At 29.7% G+C, this 18,617-nt stretch overlaps 1 protein-coding gene across 1 annotated transcript; it reads right to left on the reverse strand.

Moving 5' to 3' along the window:
• Positions 1-604: 604 nt before the first annotated feature.
• Positions 605-17,980, reverse strand: LOC113520799 (uncharacterized). Its single transcript, XM_031910368.2, has 11 exons — positions 17,792-17,980; positions 17,590-17,701; positions 16,822-16,953; positions 16,021-16,079; positions 14,826-14,982; positions 14,009-14,177; positions 12,840-13,022; positions 11,592-11,739; positions 10,135-10,935; positions 8,590-8,686; positions 605-7,001 (listed from the first exon to the last, which is right to left on the reverse strand). Exons 1-11 carry the CDS (start codon positions 17,811-17,813, stop codon positions 6,791-6,793), a joined length of 2,091 nt encoding a protein of 696 aa, XP_031766228.2. The 5' UTR covers positions 17,814-17,980; the 3' UTR covers positions 605-6,790.
• Positions 17,981-18,617: the final 637 nt, after the last annotated feature.

The following is an 18,617-nucleotide window of genomic DNA, read 5'->3' on the forward strand; positions in this document are numbered from 1 at the left end:
TGTTACCGGTAAGTATAAAAGACAGATTACCGGCTGCTTTGTAAACTGATATCACTAAGATTTGGATTGTGGAGTCATTATGGATTTTTGTTTGTTGATTTACGTAGTTATTTAAGAAACTAAGTAACTTTAAAAAGTCTACAAATATAGTTATCTCCTGGCAACACTTCTAGAAAACTGGAATACATTATTTTTATTCTGTATCCGATTTTAAACCACGATAATGAACAGAAATTGGAATCTGGATATCATAAAAGGGGATTTGTAGTGTATTTTATAGGTTTCCGAAGCAAACTGTTATTTTATTCATTGTCGAAAAAATACAGTAATCTTAGAAAAGTATATTACCAGGTTAGCATTTTTTACTTAAACCTATTTTTTTGTTAAATACTTATAACTTTCTTCGTTGCTTCACCTTGGTGGGATATTAACTTTATGAATGGGCCACCGTGTATTGTACTATGGTTATATAATCTAGTCTGGATATTGTTTGGTAAACACCGTTAACAAACGATTTAAAATAATTCTAATCAAGTTACAAGTGGTATGAAGTTAAATATTTACATGACTTTATAAATAGAATAGGTGCTAATTAATAATACAGTTTATTATTAAGATCTCTTTATTATTCGGACAAATTCACATAAACAGATTCTATAAAATATTACAAAATTTATACTAGTTCACAACCGAATCTAAATGAGCAGTGGCAAACAAGATATTTATTAAAACAATGATTGTGGGAGATATTTTAGTACTTTGAACTTTTTAACCGACTTCAAAAAGGACGAGATTATATGTTCCATTGTATAGTTTTTTACCAGTCAAAAAAGATTATAATGAATTATTATTAGGACAAAGTAATAAAATGTTTACATTTAGGGACTAGGTAGTTAAAAAACAATGTTAAAATCGTAGCGATTACAAATATTAAACGCCATTTGTAAATCTGTGTAGAAACATAACTAGTGATTTAAACTCTTACTAAACTTAAAATGTGTTATTGCAAAATATGTTATATAAAATCTATTTACATATGAAGAGTAGTATATATTATGAGAACTGTTTCACATACATTGATATCAATTCTGAAGTACCACCCTCTATTTTCGAAATTTGAATTTCGAAATGGTAATGTATCGTAATTATTCTGTTAGGGAAATCAACGAGAACGCACTTTAATGTAATTTAGACTCATATTTTTGTAAATTTAGTTTATATTGGTCCTCACTATAATGGTTTCACTTTAATATTGAAATATAAGTTTTAGAGATTGAGATAGATATTGAAGGTAGAATTTAGGTTGCCATTTTTCTAAATATAAATTTATATAATTTATTTATATAAAATATATAAATTTTATATTTTAAATATAAATATATAAAATTAGTTTTCACCCTAATATTTTAATTTTAAAATTTCGCGTAAATACCGCTTTATGGACCCATCTTTTTTTTTATAACAGGGGACAAACGAGCATGTGGTCCGCCTGATGGTAAGTGAATACCGCCTCTATGAGCACCCGCAACAGCAGAAGCATTGCAGGTGTGCTGCCGGCCTTATAAAAAGGAATATTCTCTTTTCTTGAAAATTAGATGTCATATCGGTTCGAAAATACTGCTGCTGAAAAATTATTCCAAAGTGTAAGCGTGCGTGAAAGAAAGTGTCTTGAATAGGGCACTCATAAACTAAAATTACAATAATTTTAAAGTAAATGTATTAGAAAACTAGTTGATACTGATCTTTACAATAAAGATTTCACTGTGATATTAAATTGAAATTCTGTGAAGATCGGTTTAGAGGAATGACACCTCAGAATCGACCCCAATAGCACTACAGAATAGACGCACTATAAATTAATAATTTGGATTTATTTATTATTATTATAAATTTAATGTTATTATGTAGTGAACTAACCGTTGCATAGATAAAAACATCAACTAAACATAACATCAAATGATTAATACATATCTGGATTTTACACTTAAATATTCGCAAACAATTTTGAAAACAATCTGTATTTATGTTACTGTATTTCGCTATAATTATTCACTTGTCTATTTACATTTTATATTTTTATTTATGGTGCAATAAAGAGTTAAATAATAAATAAATAAATAAAATTATAACCGTGAAGATGAGAATTATAATTAAAAAATATGCAGAAATATTGAAAATTTTTAACAAATTTTCGACTACAATTCTATAAATTATGCAGATTACTTTGCCATGGAAAAACAAGGCAAATTAACTGCATTTTTAAGACCCTTGCTCTGAGTGAACATAGCAATATAAACTAATCTATAAAAACTTGTTAAAAGAGACCACTTACTTGATCTCTTTTGCGTCAAGGCTTGGCTAGATACTTTCAATTTTGGCAGTTTCCTATAAGACTCATAAAACTTATCAAAGCGCTAAAATAAATGCACAATATAAATGCTATGTTATTAAACGAAATGCCACATAAACTAACACAAATTATTCCCTAATTATAAAAAGAATTACGAGTAAAATTTTACTTATAATAATGTTAGTACAAAGTCAATTTATTACTAAGTTTTTTACATTTCATTTTAGTCAATTGTAAAAGAATGGTTTTTACATATTAAGTATTTAAAAGTGAACATTGGTAAATATATAATTAGAATATATTTTTAAATGTTGAAATAGGAACTCAGTCTTTCTAATACAATTGTATAATGTCACAAAATATTAAAATCTTAAATGTACCAAAACTACATAGCGTGACCATCTATGGCAGATCGCTGCCATTTTGCCAAATTTAGCTCCAAAATTTTGTCTGTGGCAGTGTTATGTTGATGATTTACAAAATTTTGACAGATTTAAAGAATTCCAAGAAAATTCAAATTATCTATATGAATTTTCAATAGAGACATCTTTTTTAAAAGTAAATATTGATAGGAATCTGCCACAAATGGTCAAACTGAAACTATAGTCGATTGGTATGCATAATTCGAATCTAAAATCTTAATTTTACTGGCACTGAATTATCACAGGGATTATTTAATCTTTCATGATGAATGCACGATTTTCAATTTATGCCAATTATCATAAGAATATATAGGGGCGGGGAGAGGGAAGGAGGGAGCTAATTGGAAGCCCCCGCCCCCTCACGCTTACGGGCAATATTTTTAATTATACCAATGCCTATTATTATTACAACCATGTTAAAAATATATGTAATATTTTATATATTAAAATAGTATGTATTTATGTCACAAATTATTTGACACACAAATATATATAAAGGAAATTAATGGGAGCACACAAAAAAAAATGAAATTGGTATTACATATTCACGAACATACTAATTGTCTGATAATTTTAAATCGTAAAAACAATAATATAAAAAAAAATTGGCAAAGAAATAATAAGGAAAAAAAAGTTAAATTTCTTTTATGTCAAATAAAATAAGCGTTCAGTTATAAAAAAATCATGCCATTTATAAAATCTATGCTATAAACTATTAAAATAGAAGCACTCAAAAGTTTAGTAATAAAACACTTTGAAAAGCAACATGCATTAAAATAACAAATATACTAAAAAGTCACATCTCTTTAAAAAAAGAGGAATTAAATTTAACACTTTTATAACTATTATGACTTAATTTAGAATTTTAGTAGGTAAGTAAATAACAATTAAACTATTATATTAAAATACTAATTAAGGAAAAAAATCATAGTAATTTTTTTTATATAAAATTTTAGAAGCTCTAAATTCATTTACACACTTCGTCACATCACTTCTTGCATTCACAAGAAGAATTATTAAATAATTGTAATCAAATTTTTATTTCAAATAAGTAGAATATGAATTATTATAACTAAACAATGAGAAATTTATATATTTAATATTAAAACTTATTACATTTTACTACATGAGCTCTTATATATGAGCAAAACTTCGCTAACACAAAATCTGCTGGCATAACTATCCTTAGGGTATTTGCGGACCGTCCAGACTGCCAGTATTTGAATCGTTGCAGAATGATTCACATGCTGGCTAACATACAAAAAAAGTAGGTTAAGATATTGTTATTTATTATAAGTGTCAAAATTTGATTTAATAATTTATATTTGGTGCAAACTAATATGGTTAAAATTTTGTAGGCCCTGGTTGCCTTGATTAAAGAATTTATTTATTTATTATTTATTATAGCCAAACAAAATTGTGTGTCGAAGAAACCTTTGACTATAATCAAGGTACCCAAAGCCGTCACTAACATATAGAAGCACTCTGAAATGGACAATATAAATTGAGCAACCCTGGGAAATATCTGTAAATTATGACGTCACGACAACGCTAAACAATTTGTGTTCGGTGCCAACATTCAATCACTAAGAACAACCAGTAAGTTCGAACGCTTTTGGTGTTCCGAATGATTGTATGACAATTCGGGACGAATTGCTGTATTGATGTTTTCGATGGACGATTAGTAAAATAGAATTATTTATACTACGATTCGATTATGCTAGAGATATTGCCAGTTCAATAAAAAGTGATCTAATAACAATTGGCAATTATTGCCTAAAATTACTTAAAAAAATAAGTCTCAGCGCATCAAAGACATATACATGAGTAAGTTTTTGATATAATTATTTATTTAATTGCTCTATATTTTTCAGTATTAGTGTGTATATTTTAGGAACAGTTGTTACCTGTTGACTTCGCAGTAAATTGGTTGCTATTTGTAGTATATTCATGTCAGTACATTAAAACATTATCTTACATAGCAGTATTTATGAAAATAAATACAGGGGAGGGGGAATATCTAGAATCTTGGGTTTTCAATGTTGGTATGAACATCATAATTAAGAAATATTACCCAAGACAGTGCAAATAAGTTGCCCGTGTAAGTGTACCTTAAGAGTTATTAAGTAGTCAGTAAACGATCAATTAAATTGTCAATATTTAAATTTTTAAAAATATATTGGAAAAGAGAATTAGAATATAGAAATAGAATTGGAAAAGAGTCTAAATTGAAGTTTGAATTGTCTAAATTTGACAAACCATTTACTTGACGCTTCAGTATCTTAGACATCTAATTATAATTAAAATTAATAGTAATTTCACGCATTTGTATCAATATTTATGATATTTGGTTATTATACTAACATATTTGGCTTATTTATTCACAGAACATGGTTACAGAAATTTAAATATATATATATAAGTCAAAATATGAACGATATAACATTTTAGTATGTAATATAAATCTGGCAGACCATCACATTTTATTTTATTTAAAAGCTACATATAGTCTATGGTTAAGCGTGTGATCCTCTTTTGGTTCTACGTCACATTGTCTATGAACATGGAACATATAATGGTTAACATATTATTTTATCACCACATAAAAAACTTACACTTTCAAGTAATATAATTTTACCGACTTGAAAAATCATTTAAAAATTATATCTTATATTTTTTTTTCAAATGTAAGTGAAATAAAGAATAAAACCAATAGTAAGGAAGTTTTTAATCATTCATGTGCAAATACGCACTTTATATAAGGTTTCATTTTAACGGATCTTCTATAATATTTGACGTACTATATTTTATGTATATAAATGTAAATATATACTATATATATAAATTCCATTACATTATATTTAAAAATAAATTTTATTGCAAAAAAATTATCATCCATGTAACGAACAGAACTCAAGTCACTGATCTATCTAACTTGAGCGTTTCCAATTACGCCACGAAAGAAACAGTACCATGTGGCAAATATTTGAGTACATTCATTAGGACTAGTACAATATATGCTTATTATTATTTATTTTTTTAATGACTTCAACGCCTTATGAAACCTAGCAAAGTTATTCGAGTCATTTTTATCTATGAATCCTTGGTTAAATTATACAAAATTGTAAAAAATACGCATTCTACATATCGTTACGCATTACAGACAAATAAGCTAATTTACAATAAACAGTCTCTTTAATGTAACACTCACACAGAAATATTCAATGAGACCAACTTTTGAATATAATTTTCTAAAACTTACTTATTTCATCCTAAGGGGGGGGGGGGGGGGGGGCGTATTTTTTTTACTTTTAGCCACAACAGAATATCAGTGTTTCGCTCTTTTGAGGACAAAGCAATAAATTCACAAATTATACCTCTTTTATATATTTTTTTTTTGTATATTTATTCCTTTATTTTTATTTTCTTTGTGTATGTACCTATATTTGTTATTTGTGTGCCGTAAGTAATGCATGTCAATTACATATCTATCTACCTACGCCAAATTGAAAAAATATAATATTTAATATTAGACCTCTATAATTCATAAGCATTTTATATGTTTTTTCCTTTTCTCATGGAACTAACCTACATCATTAACTATCGGTATATGTATCAAGAAGTATGATTTTCGTATATAAATCTTTAATATGCGTTTATTTTTGCTTAGAGTAAATATTTATTTATTAATATTCATGTATACGTATATATATAGTGGACATAACACCATAAGACATTTTCCATCAGTCAACTAAGGTACATACAAAAATATTAATAATAATAAATTATTTTAAGTATATTAAATATTCACCCCTTGTAGTCGCTTAGGATTATAAGTTAGATAAAGAAAATCGTTCCAGTTAATCTTACCATACTACGAAATATTATTTTACTATATTAGTGAATTTTAAGAATAACATTTCATAATAGGTAATATTTATTACAAAACCTTTTGAAAAATTTCAAAACACTCACACTGTGATTGGATGTAAGACAATATAAGCAGGAAGGTGGGTGCTCACATGGGAACCTCTGCGACGTACTCAATGCGTAGTAACAGATCCATGAGGTCTTGCGGTTGTAGCCAGCGCCAAGGCAGGGCTCCGCGGCCGTCACCGGAGCCCCTGGTTATGCAGGAGTCGCGTCGGCGCACCACGCCGTATAGCAGACACACCGCGCATATAAAGCAGATCACGGCGAATAATTGAAACAAACATTTTAGCGGCTCCCTGCAATTATAAACTGTCCTATTTGAAAGATGCTGGTGCGGGAACAGTGTATATACAAGAAGCTACTAATATCATGTGAAAGTAAGTTTGTTTCATTGTTTGTTACTTTATAGCGGATTAATTGCTATGAAATTGGTATACACATATTATATGGCATGGAGAAGGATATAGACTGCTTTTTATCATTAAATATATCCCGGTTATGCAGACGTAGACGCGAGTAAAAACAAGTATTATTATACAATTCTATACTGTTTAGAGGATTATTTTGATATATATTAATCTGTGGGGATATATGTGCCTTAGCGATAATACAGCATTTTGCACCTTTATGTGTATATTTTGATGTGCATTTTATTTTACGTATTTCACTTGAATTGTTCAATTGTTATTGTATATTTTTATATGTTTCTGACGCAATAAAGTGTTAAATAAATAAATATTTTTCAGTTTTCAAAAATATATTATTACACATGGTAAATTCTGACGTGTTATTTCTCTATTTATAAAAATTAGAATTCCAATATGATATCACAGTTAAATTAAAAAAAAAAAAAAACATAAATATAATAAATTTAAAAATTATAATAAATTTAGTTTCTGAAGATATTCATAAAACAGTAAATTCGCGAAGCTGCTAATATAAAAAATTAGATAAATAGTTACATTTAATAAGATTTGAATATTTAAAATTTGAATAGAGGATAGAAGAAATAAAATTAAGAGCCGCCTTATACGACATGACGATTTTTTATAGAGTATACTAGAAGGAAGTATAGAAGACAAAAGAGGAAGGGAAAAAAGTTACATGGGACAGATAAAGGAAACACTAGGTGTCATGTCGTATAGGGAGGTCAAAGATGTGGCCTAGAATAGAGCTGGTTGGAAGAGAATGCATGAATTAGTTTCACCGACAAGAGGAAACTCTTAAACGAGAAGAGAGAGATTTATAGAAATGACGTTTTAAAATTGGGCCCAATTATCAGTTACAATAATTAATCAAAAGTATATATGAAAATTAAAAATATAGCATCCATATAAAACACATTAGGACTAAAATTACAGTGTAAACAAATCCTGGCCACCATGAATTAAAAGTTTCACCTCATTAATTTATAAGGTTCTTCTCAAAGGTTGACTGTAAGAGATTCCTTTATGGGATAAGTCCGCCATTGTATATAAAATCGTTTATGAGTGCTTAATTTGAATCATGTACAATAAAGATTTTACAATACAATTATATAGATATAAGATTGATCATGGAGGATTTATTTATATATTATACTTTTACTATAATTTAATTATCTATAAATTAATGAATTATTAAATGTGAACACGTTTTTCTAGACTTTAAAATGCTCTAGATATCTTTTACTACAATTAATTAACATTGATATATTTAGAATAATTTATTTTGCTTCGAATTAGATTAAAATAACAAAAACAGTAATATCAATTGCGAATGACATGACTAATCGAAAATCATTCCTAATGGTACACTTGAAAAGAGATAACCACTAGCTTTTATATTCTGAAAGAATTTTTACTGGAATGAAATCCGTTAAGTCCATTAGAATATCATACACACCAGAGGTACTTCTTAACATTTTTATGCGACGCGACAGCTTTGCGTTTTTCACACTCCACACAAGGCACCTGCGCTTGTGTCCCCACAGATGCCGTATCTGTTAAAAAGAGGCAATAATTACACTTTGAACGCAACATGTATAATTTTTTTTAAAACATGACCATTTTTCATATAAATATACATATATTTATGTACATATGAGGTATATACGTATGTAAGATATATGTTAGCCAAAACAAAACTTTTTGTGTGTAACGCAAATTTTATAACTTACTATATCTATTGTTGCCGATAATCGTTTCGACTCCATCCCTAAGTCATCTCCAGGGTGAATATGGTGCTTTACATCGCAAGACTTCTGGATGAAGTCGAAACAATTACTCAAACATAGTAAGTTTATAAAATTTCTGTTATCTGTATATATATATACACACACACAATTAATGTACTTACCGCTAACCGCGCCATCTACATAACTACTAACAAATTTACGGCCTGCGCAGGCGAGAGATAGTTTCTATGAAAAAAAATCCACTTTATCGCTCGTCTAATAACCTAGACTTTATTTTTTCTTTTATTAATTTGCTATAATACTCTAATCCAATAACTGTTCTATACAATAATTTAAGAGCAATTAAATTGTAAAATAATGACATTTATGTAATTTATGTCCACCAAATAAATATTGATATTTTATAATATTGAATTATCGATATTTTGACAATCACGCACATCCCTTCGTGTTATAAAAGGAAGTACAAAAACTAGTTTACACCAAAAATTACCAATAAATGTTAATAAAGTAAAAATAAATCGAATTAAAGGCCAACATATATTATTTATACTACATCAACCAAACTAACCAGAGTTTGTACACGTACGTAGCTTTTAACGGTAGCTTCCGATATCAAGCCACAAAATGTTGGAACAATATACCACCTCCCGATAGATTAATCGCCAGTACTGTATATCTATCTACTATGGGAGCTAGACAACTAGTAGACTAAATATGCTTTTGTAAATACATTCACATTATATATAGAAAACACACAGACCAATAAAATTAGATATATCCGTGAATACAGATTTTTCTAATGTAGGGATCCTGCACTAATAAATATGCACTTTTTAATGTTTGTACTGGATAAACTCAAAAATTACTTAACCGATTTTAAAAATTCCTTTAACTACAGAAATCTGCATTGTCAGCAAGTCACATAGAATATATATATATATATATATATATATATATATATATATATATATATATATATATATATATATATATATATATATATTTACAAATTAGAGGTCCCTAATTACTATAATGTAACTTAAAGTATTAAAAAATTGCTTATAAAAGTTAGTTTTAATAAACTAATTATCTTTCTATCTACCCGTGCAAAACTGGAGCGAATCGTTTATTATAATATATGATATAAAATACTACATACTACTCTACCACCATATTTAAACAGGACGTCACAATACTAAACAAAATAATACGACATACTACCAACATTACGTAAGTACGAATGAATTTACCAAATTCAGTTTGGCTTTGCGCGGTACAGGTATCACACATGAAGCTGTTTGTTTGGCTACGAACTGAGCACGTATCAGACATTAGGCTGGTGATCCTATCTCTTTGATTGGCACACAGATCTTCTAATATAACTAACTTGGACTGCAGACTGTCTACAGTGGATTGTAGGTATATATTTCTATCATTCTCCTTGGCGACTAAACTCTGTATAACGTTCAGGTTATTCTCGTACCCGTCAAAGTCGATCTGTATAGCTGTTACGGTGCTTTGTGATTTTAGAATGTCACTTTCTAATTTCGCAGCGTGTGCTATCATATTTTCGCACTTAGCACAGTTCGTACAGGGTCCAGAATGATTATTATTTGTATCGTCTGTTTGTATAGCCGTATTTTGGCGGGATTTTAATTTACGATCATTTTGTATAGCTATGTCTGCATGTAAATTAAATGCGCTGCAGAATTGAGTCTGTGTTGTGACATTATAATATGATTTTAATGAACAATCACAGACTTCTGTTTGAACTTCAACATTGCATATATCATTTCGAATATGAACACGACTAGATATTTTATTATATATTTTATCCACAAGATCGTCGTCCGTTTGTGTGCCTACAGTGGTCAGTGACTTGTCAAATGTTTCTTTACATTTATCACAGGTGGTGCTGAAGTCTATGTAATTAACACGCGATTTGTTGCAAAAGCTCAGTCGTATTTCGTCGAACAGCGACATGTTGGTCGCGCGCCCTTGGTCCTCTTTTAAAGCGTTTACAAATGATTCTTCGTCTAACAAACGGTTGTCTAGAATAAGTGAATGAGTATATTAATTGAAAAATAATTAAGACAACCTTTTTATTACGATACTGTCACTCAGCTTTTTGAACAAATAAAAAAAAAATTGTTTTTTACTTGCTTTCGAAATAATATTTCTTAATTACTTAATTTGATCACCAGAAAGTCATAACAGATAACTAGGAAAACTCGCAATAAAACATTATACCAATTCGTTTATTCAGCATGATGATAGGCTAACAACCTTATGGAGAGAGCCCTTTGTATTACAATGTAATTATTAAAAAGGGAAAAAATTGAATATCATAACATACTGTTGTTTTTTGTCTGAGCAGTAGCATATATATATATAACATTTCTTTATATGCAATTTAGAATGGCAAACAAGCTGACGGCTCACCTAATGGAAAGTGGCAACCGTCGCCTACAGACATGAGCAGTACCATGGACATAACAGAGAGTATACTTTGTTATAACACAAACTTTCGCAAAGCTTAAGAAAGTTGCTATAGAATAGAGAAAGGGGAACACTTAGAAGCATTATTTACATTATACAGAGTAGCAGTACAATAATGTAGACAGATTAAAAATAAGCTTTTACTGTCATGCATAACACATACATAAATTTATTTTTCAGTGAAATAGGTTACATATCTTTTTTTTACCTTGTGAGAATCGACTATCGGCATTGAGACTGTCGAGTGCGTTCAACATCTGATCCTCTGTGTAACTGATGTCTATGGACCGGTCTATTCTCTGCTGGGTCTGGTTGGATTTGTTCAACATATCAGTCAACTCCATTTCCAGATGTACCTGGGAATATCAATTTAAAATTTAGTTTCTATAAAAAATTCCCGAAAAATACAGAAGGGTTGGTATCGCGTAAACTTTGCCTCTATCGTTGTTAGTATTAATAAATATACAATAGCCAAATGCCAATAGAAGAACTAAATGCTTGATTGACACTGACAATGTCTATATATTGTAGCTGCAATACTTATATATTGTCACAATAACAGATATATTAAATATCAGTTATTTTATATCATATACAACATAAAAGAAATATAAAAAGAAACAAATATAAAAGAAACTGCCCTACTATATGTGTTTATATATATATATATAATAAAATTCCAAATGAATTTAAAGATTTGAATGTCACTTTATTTGGGAGAAGATTATATAACTGGCTAATGGAACAGAATTTTTATGACATAAAAGATTTATTTGGTAGATGTTTTTAACATTTAGTATTAACAAAAAATTTTGTATATCTAACAATGATTGATAATAGGAAATTTAATTTGCATACTATATGATTTTAGCAAGACATGTGCACTCTTAAATATAATTATAACATCACTGTTATACCATGTTTTTACGCAAATAAATATTTATTATTATTATATAATACAACCTAAAGGTACTCTGAAACAGATTGCTTAGTGATAAGGCACCATTTTGTATAACTTTTTCTTAAGACTGTATTTATTATTTTAATTTAAAATATGTGATTATAAATTTAATTTATTATATTAATTATATTATGACATTTATATGAATGTAATCTGTAGTCAATGTTGTGTACGCCTGCTATAGGTATGCATATCAGCGTGCTGCACAAAAAATGTTATTTAATTTATGTATAATATGTATACTGTTGGTGTGCCTAATTCGAAATAAATAAATAAATATTTTTTATAAACAGTGCAATAAAGTTCAAATAAATAATGAATATTGAAATTAAGAACCCGATCGAAATAAATATAAATATCAGACTGGTATGAGAGACATCAAAATAAATGACCAATTTTTCCACTATCAATATCCAGAGTAACCCAATATATAGATATTGGACTGGTACTGATATTATACACGCCTAATTAATATAAAAGAGATAGCAATATCACCTTTTCCTTTATCAACTGTTGCATAAATTCCTCCTGATCTTGCAGCCGCGAGGCGAGGTCCGCGTGTTCTGTTTTGAGAGTTTCATTCTCTTCTAGCAGGGACGATTGTCTGCTAGCATACATCTCGTTGATGCGGTGGCATTCTTCTTTTGATTTGGTCAACAGCTCTTGTAGGATTTGTTTCTGTAAATATATGAACAAGTAGGAAGTTTATTTAATTCTTTATTACATCACTATTACAGGATTAAATCACAATTTGACGAAAAAAAAAACAGCATTTCTACCCTGTGTATCAATCAACAACATTCAATCAATCAATTAATAAATGGTGGTAAAAATACATTGTGTCCTCTATATATGAAACTTAATATTGTGAATTCTGTTAGAGAACACATAGAGATGTTTGTGAAATGCACCACCGAGGTTACAAATTATACAGTGATAGAAAAGAAAAAATACAAGGAACGGGTTAAAATTATTGACATTTATGGAAATATATTTGGATCTAGTATATTGTGATGATAAAATATTGGACAATAAGATCATTTTAATGGATGAAAATGTTGCTCAGCCCGTGTTAAAGGTATATGTTGATTGAGTACCAATGGATGATGGGAGAGGATGAAAAGAGGTCAGTTAGCTCATTACAATGAATTCATCAAGAAGAAGAATCTCATGGAGATTGAAATGATTGGTTATATCATATAATATTACAATTTATAATAAGAACATTGTACCAACTCTATATTTTGTACATGAATGCATTATAATAAATAAATAATACAATTTAAATTAACAATCAATACAATTCAATATTTACAATAATAGACTTGATTTGTTTATTAAATAACTCTTGCGGCATTTTCTATATTCATTATCTATAACTGTAAAATCTTGTTCTAAATTCTAAAACTTTTGTTTATAAAAGCGATAGTAGTTTTTTGCCTGTTCTTCTCAGCTGAAATTACATTCCAAATGGGCTGTGGAATCATAAAAAAATAACTATTCAAAAATACTTGTAATTAAGTTTACTTGAATAAAAAATATATTTCTAGCAGTAGAGCTGTTATATCTCCCATTAGTTACAATCCCTTTCCTCCCTATATGTAAAGTAAGGTCTCCTACCTCACCCTCGAGTGGTACAGTGTGGTGCTACTAAGCTGTCCTACCTCGCTTTCGAGCGCGGCGACGTGTTGCTGCAGGCGGCCGGCGCGGCGCGAGGCGGTATCAAGGTCGCGGCGGGTGCGGCCTAGGGCTTGCTCGCTGCTGCTGAGCCGCTCACACGCCTCCTCGTAATCACGCCGCACGTGCGACAAGTTCATGTTCTCGTCGCGGAGCCTGTCAGTACAAAATATATAATTAAACCAACCCATCATAAACAGAGCTATAATATAAATTAATATACCAAACTGTATATTATTATTCCAATTTCTCCTTAAAAGTAGCAATCTCAACTGTTAATCACTAATACCTCCTGACATATAATAGTTGTACACATTATATTAACTTAGATATCTTCTTATGTACGTATTTTTTTTTTTTTTTTTATTTTAAATAAAGACAACTATTTACCAAGGAGAGTTGACATCAGACAGGCGCTCAATCGTAAAATCAAAAGCCAAAACCTCGTGTAATATAAATTATATCATATTACGCCGACCCCAAGTAAACGGGACAAGAGAAGAAAGATAATGATTTTACTAATCATTTCAGGTGTTAAATGTCCACTGCTAAACAAAAGCTTTCCCCATAAGGGGAGTTCTATCAGTAGTCATGCTTGGCAGGCGGGTTGGCAACTGCAGTTAGGCTTTTAGAGATGTTTTAAGAGGGACACTGCTGCCCATCCCTCTACCATTAAGTCACCACATATCATAACACATAGCATCCTTTATGTACTGATTCATGGGGGCAAAGCCATGAGAAACAGCTAGTTCAATATCAAATAACTTTTTCAATGGAACAACAGTATCATAGTTCGCGTCATACATGTTGAGGTGTGCACGCAGAGAATCTCGCTCGGCAGTTATGGCGGCGAGCGCTTCCTCATGCTGCCGGTCGGTGAACTCCAGCTGACCGCGCAGTTGGGCAGCCAGGTGCGTCTTCTCGCGCAGCTCGCATTGCAACTCCTCCAGCAGTTGGAAACCTATATGATAATGGAGTTACTTTTTAATGAGTGTAAATAGGATGGCAAACCCACCTGTGCTATTTTTTTATTGAATATTAATGAAATGGTATCCCCACCTGCGTTAACGGTATACGCTGACGGAGCACCAGTGAGGAATGATAGGTGAGAATGAAAAGTCAGACCAGTTAGCCAATCGTGATGAATACACATGGAATTGAGCATAATTGTTTCCAAAGGGGAACACTTGGACGCCGACCTGCCAGTTTATATTGATAGCAATAGGATTGGTACTCCTTATAACTAATAATCCTCCCCTCCCCCCCTATCTGTGCTATTAGTTTACGTTAGCGAGTCACCAGTGAGAATAAAAGCAGGTCACCCATTGTGATGATATTGATAGTGGTTTCCAAGGGGAACCATGGGGATTGATCTATAGGGTATATTATTAGTAATGAGACTGTTGGACTTCATTACTAACAATTCCTTTCCCCTTAATAATGGAGTTGGGTTGACAATTAATTTCTTGAATAGTTAATAATGGAATGGGAAACCTGCCTCTTCTATTGGTAGACACTGATGGGACACCAGTGAGAGATAATAGGTGAGGATAAAGCAGATCAGTGTTAACCCTTGGTGAATTAGGTAACTGTCAAATTAAAAAAAAAAATGTAAACAAACATTTAATATACTATTAAATTAAACAAAGCAGTAGTAATAACAGGATGGTATGCAACCTATTTTTATCTTTTATGATATATATAACCCCACTTTTAAGTAAAAAAGAGGGTTAAGTTTGTCTATTTTTAGCTATGGTTAAATAATTAAAATACTAAATGTCATGTACATTTTGTATTAATCATTTAACCATTCAATTTTTAATTGTAGTCGAAATTTTTCGTTTCATATACTATTTAAAATGAAATAATATTATTTATACTTTCAGAAATATAATAACATTAGATATATATTAATAGATAATATATTAACATTAGATATTAATACTTTCAGAAATATAATAACATTAGATTAAAGATAATTTGATAATGATTTACTTACCATCTGTAGATATTCCTGAGTCAGAATCATGTGGTGCCTGCCCAGTCTTCAAATTGAAACTATACAAAAAAAGAATATATTAATTTATTATATCATGAACATTTTTTTTATAACTAGGTACCTTTAAGCAAAACCTACTGTCATATTGAACGAAAATAGGTTCCCCTTATTTATTTAAAATAAATAGATATTTATGTAATTTGAATTACTGAAAATGTATATTAACAGGCCACTGATAATATAAATTATTAGGGTAGTACACAAAAAGTCAACCATTGAGTGTAAAATCTAAAGTGGACTTCATATACATTTTTTTTGTAATTTAAAACTTGACACCTGTACTTTTTACAACTGTAGCAATGTGTAAATAAGAGAGCAATATAAAATAGAAAGGAATCATCATCATATCAGCCATTAACTGTCCACTACTGACTGAACTACTAACTAAACATAGGCCTCCTCCATAAACTGTCATAAGCAGTTGTCCCAAGCTACCTGCATCCACTGACTCTCTGCAATGTATTTGAGGTTGTCGCTACATTAGTGAAGAAGTCATTCTACACTGTGTTTGCTTGTTGAAGGTCACCATTTAAGAACCTTTCTTCTCAATTAGTTGTTGAATCTTCAAGCCCTGTGACCAATCCATTACCAATTTAGCTTATCCTTTGGGTTATGTCAGTCACTTTAGAATGAAATATGAATAGAAAGGGATGTAAGATGGAAAATGAATAGGGTATCTCACTATATATGAAATTTTAAATAATGGTAGTCTTAAAGAGAGAAATTCATAAATTGTTTTACCTTTCATCAAGATCAACTTTTATTTTCTGGCTTTCACTATACTTGTTCAGCGCCTTCGCCAACATTGCCACATTTATTTCTGGATTGTCATGGTCAGGATCCAGTATTGATTTCAGGTGACTATATTCTGACCTAGAATAGAATTATATGTTGACATTTATTTTTATGAAAAAAGAGATGTTTACACATTCATAATTTCTAGACTTTTTTTTAGTAAGACACTAAATGAAACATTCCTTTATTTGTCATTACCTCAATGAATTTAGTTGCTAACTTGAAGTAAAATGAAATTTATTTACAATAAGTAAAATGAATTTTAAATTATATAAAAAATTATGATGACATTTTTGAAATCAGCAAAATTATAGTGTTGTCAACACTACATACACACAATATATATGTGAATAAAATAATGACAATTAGGTGATATCTATATCTATAAAAATTTAATATTTTTTAATTAATAAAACCCATCTTTATAAACATACAATGAATAAATGTCAATAAATTACTTATACATACAAATACAAGGCTGATTTTTATAGTTTGTTTGTATGATGCCACAACTGGAACAGAATGTTTACATTAGGTGGGAAATGAGTAATGTGACTAATTAAACAATATTTTTCCTTTAACCTTCATGTTTTTGAAGTATATACCTACAATTAATGGCACTTTGGAAAAAATAAATATTATAGCTAAGAATAAAGGAAATAAACATATAATGATTGAATATATTTAATATTTAGTGCCTGTCTGAAATCTTACTTGTTCGTTTTAATGAAAGGAGCGAATTTATCCATCAGCGCATCAACACGTAATGTACTTGAACTATCAGCTCCACAGTAATCAAATATTTGCAGTGCAGTCACGAAATACTCTGTAAAAACATTAAATTACGAAGAAATAACAGAGTCGGCCTATGAAGAATACCAACGCGGCGTTAAATGTTTATTTATTCTTATCTCACCGTCATTATTTGATGTGTCCATTTCTATAATCAGTAAATCTTGAAAAGTCTAATTGTAAATGAACGCATAAATTATATTATAGGCGTAGGCTAACGATTCACAGTGTTTATTTTCATTAAAATCTAAATAAATTCGTCAGGGTACAATAACGACCGACCCAAAAATAGTTTTCTAAATAAAAAACGGTTTACTTTGACATTGACATTTGACACTGACTGCAAATGTAGCCGGTTTACACTATATTAAGTGTAGGTGCAAAGCGTATATGTTACGTATTTAGTACATTCAACGTGTAAACCGTTGTGCTTTTAAGTGCTTTTAAAGTTATATCTATGTATATTTGCGAAGTGATTCTTTCAGAGGTATTTCTTAAAAAGAGACAAAGAATAAAAAAAAAAACAAAGAAGAAAAACGAGTTTTATATAATCTGTAATGTTAGTTCTGAGGATTATTCATTATGGGTTACAAGTCTTTTATTTATTAATAAAATAAATAAAGTACCTAAATTTTTTTTCGTTTTAAAGTAAGAAACCAAAGATAAATTAAAAATTTAAAACTACTTATCTGTATGATTTTAGTTATCGTATGCATCTACCATATATATATTATTAACTACTTAAATTTAAAAAAATATAAAAACTTTCACTTTCAGTTTACTTGTATCCGGTACCTATTCCAAAGATTTCAAAATTCCTTCTTAGACCTATTCACATAGACTCATTAAAGATTTATTTTGCAGGGAGGGAGTTAGTTCCTTAAAAAAGACATGTATATACTTCAGACATGTTTGTGTCCAAAGCTGTCTCCGCTACTGTTCTTGGAATG

This window comes from Galleria mellonella, unplaced genomic scaffold (assembly GCF_026898425.1).
Source record: "Galleria mellonella isolate WM207_F2 unplaced genomic scaffold, CSIRO_AGI_GalMel_v1 utg36, whole genome shotgun sequence".
Taxonomy (NCBI): Eukaryota; Metazoa; Arthropoda; class Insecta; order Lepidoptera; family Pyralidae; genus Galleria; species Galleria mellonella.

Bases quoted from the DNA above. Each gene is read 5' to 3' on its own strand.
- LOC113520799 (XM_031910368.2), bottom strand. From the start codon at position 17,813: ATGGACACATCAAATAATGACG. The intron at 16,080-16,821 runs GTAAAACAATTT...TTTTTTGTATAG, and splicing joins AAAGTTGATCTTGATGAAAG to TTTCAATTTGAAGACTGGGC. The intron at 11,740-12,839 runs GTGATATTGCTA...TGATATTCCCAG, and splicing joins AACAGTTGATAAAGGAAAAG to GTACATCTGGAAATGGAGTT.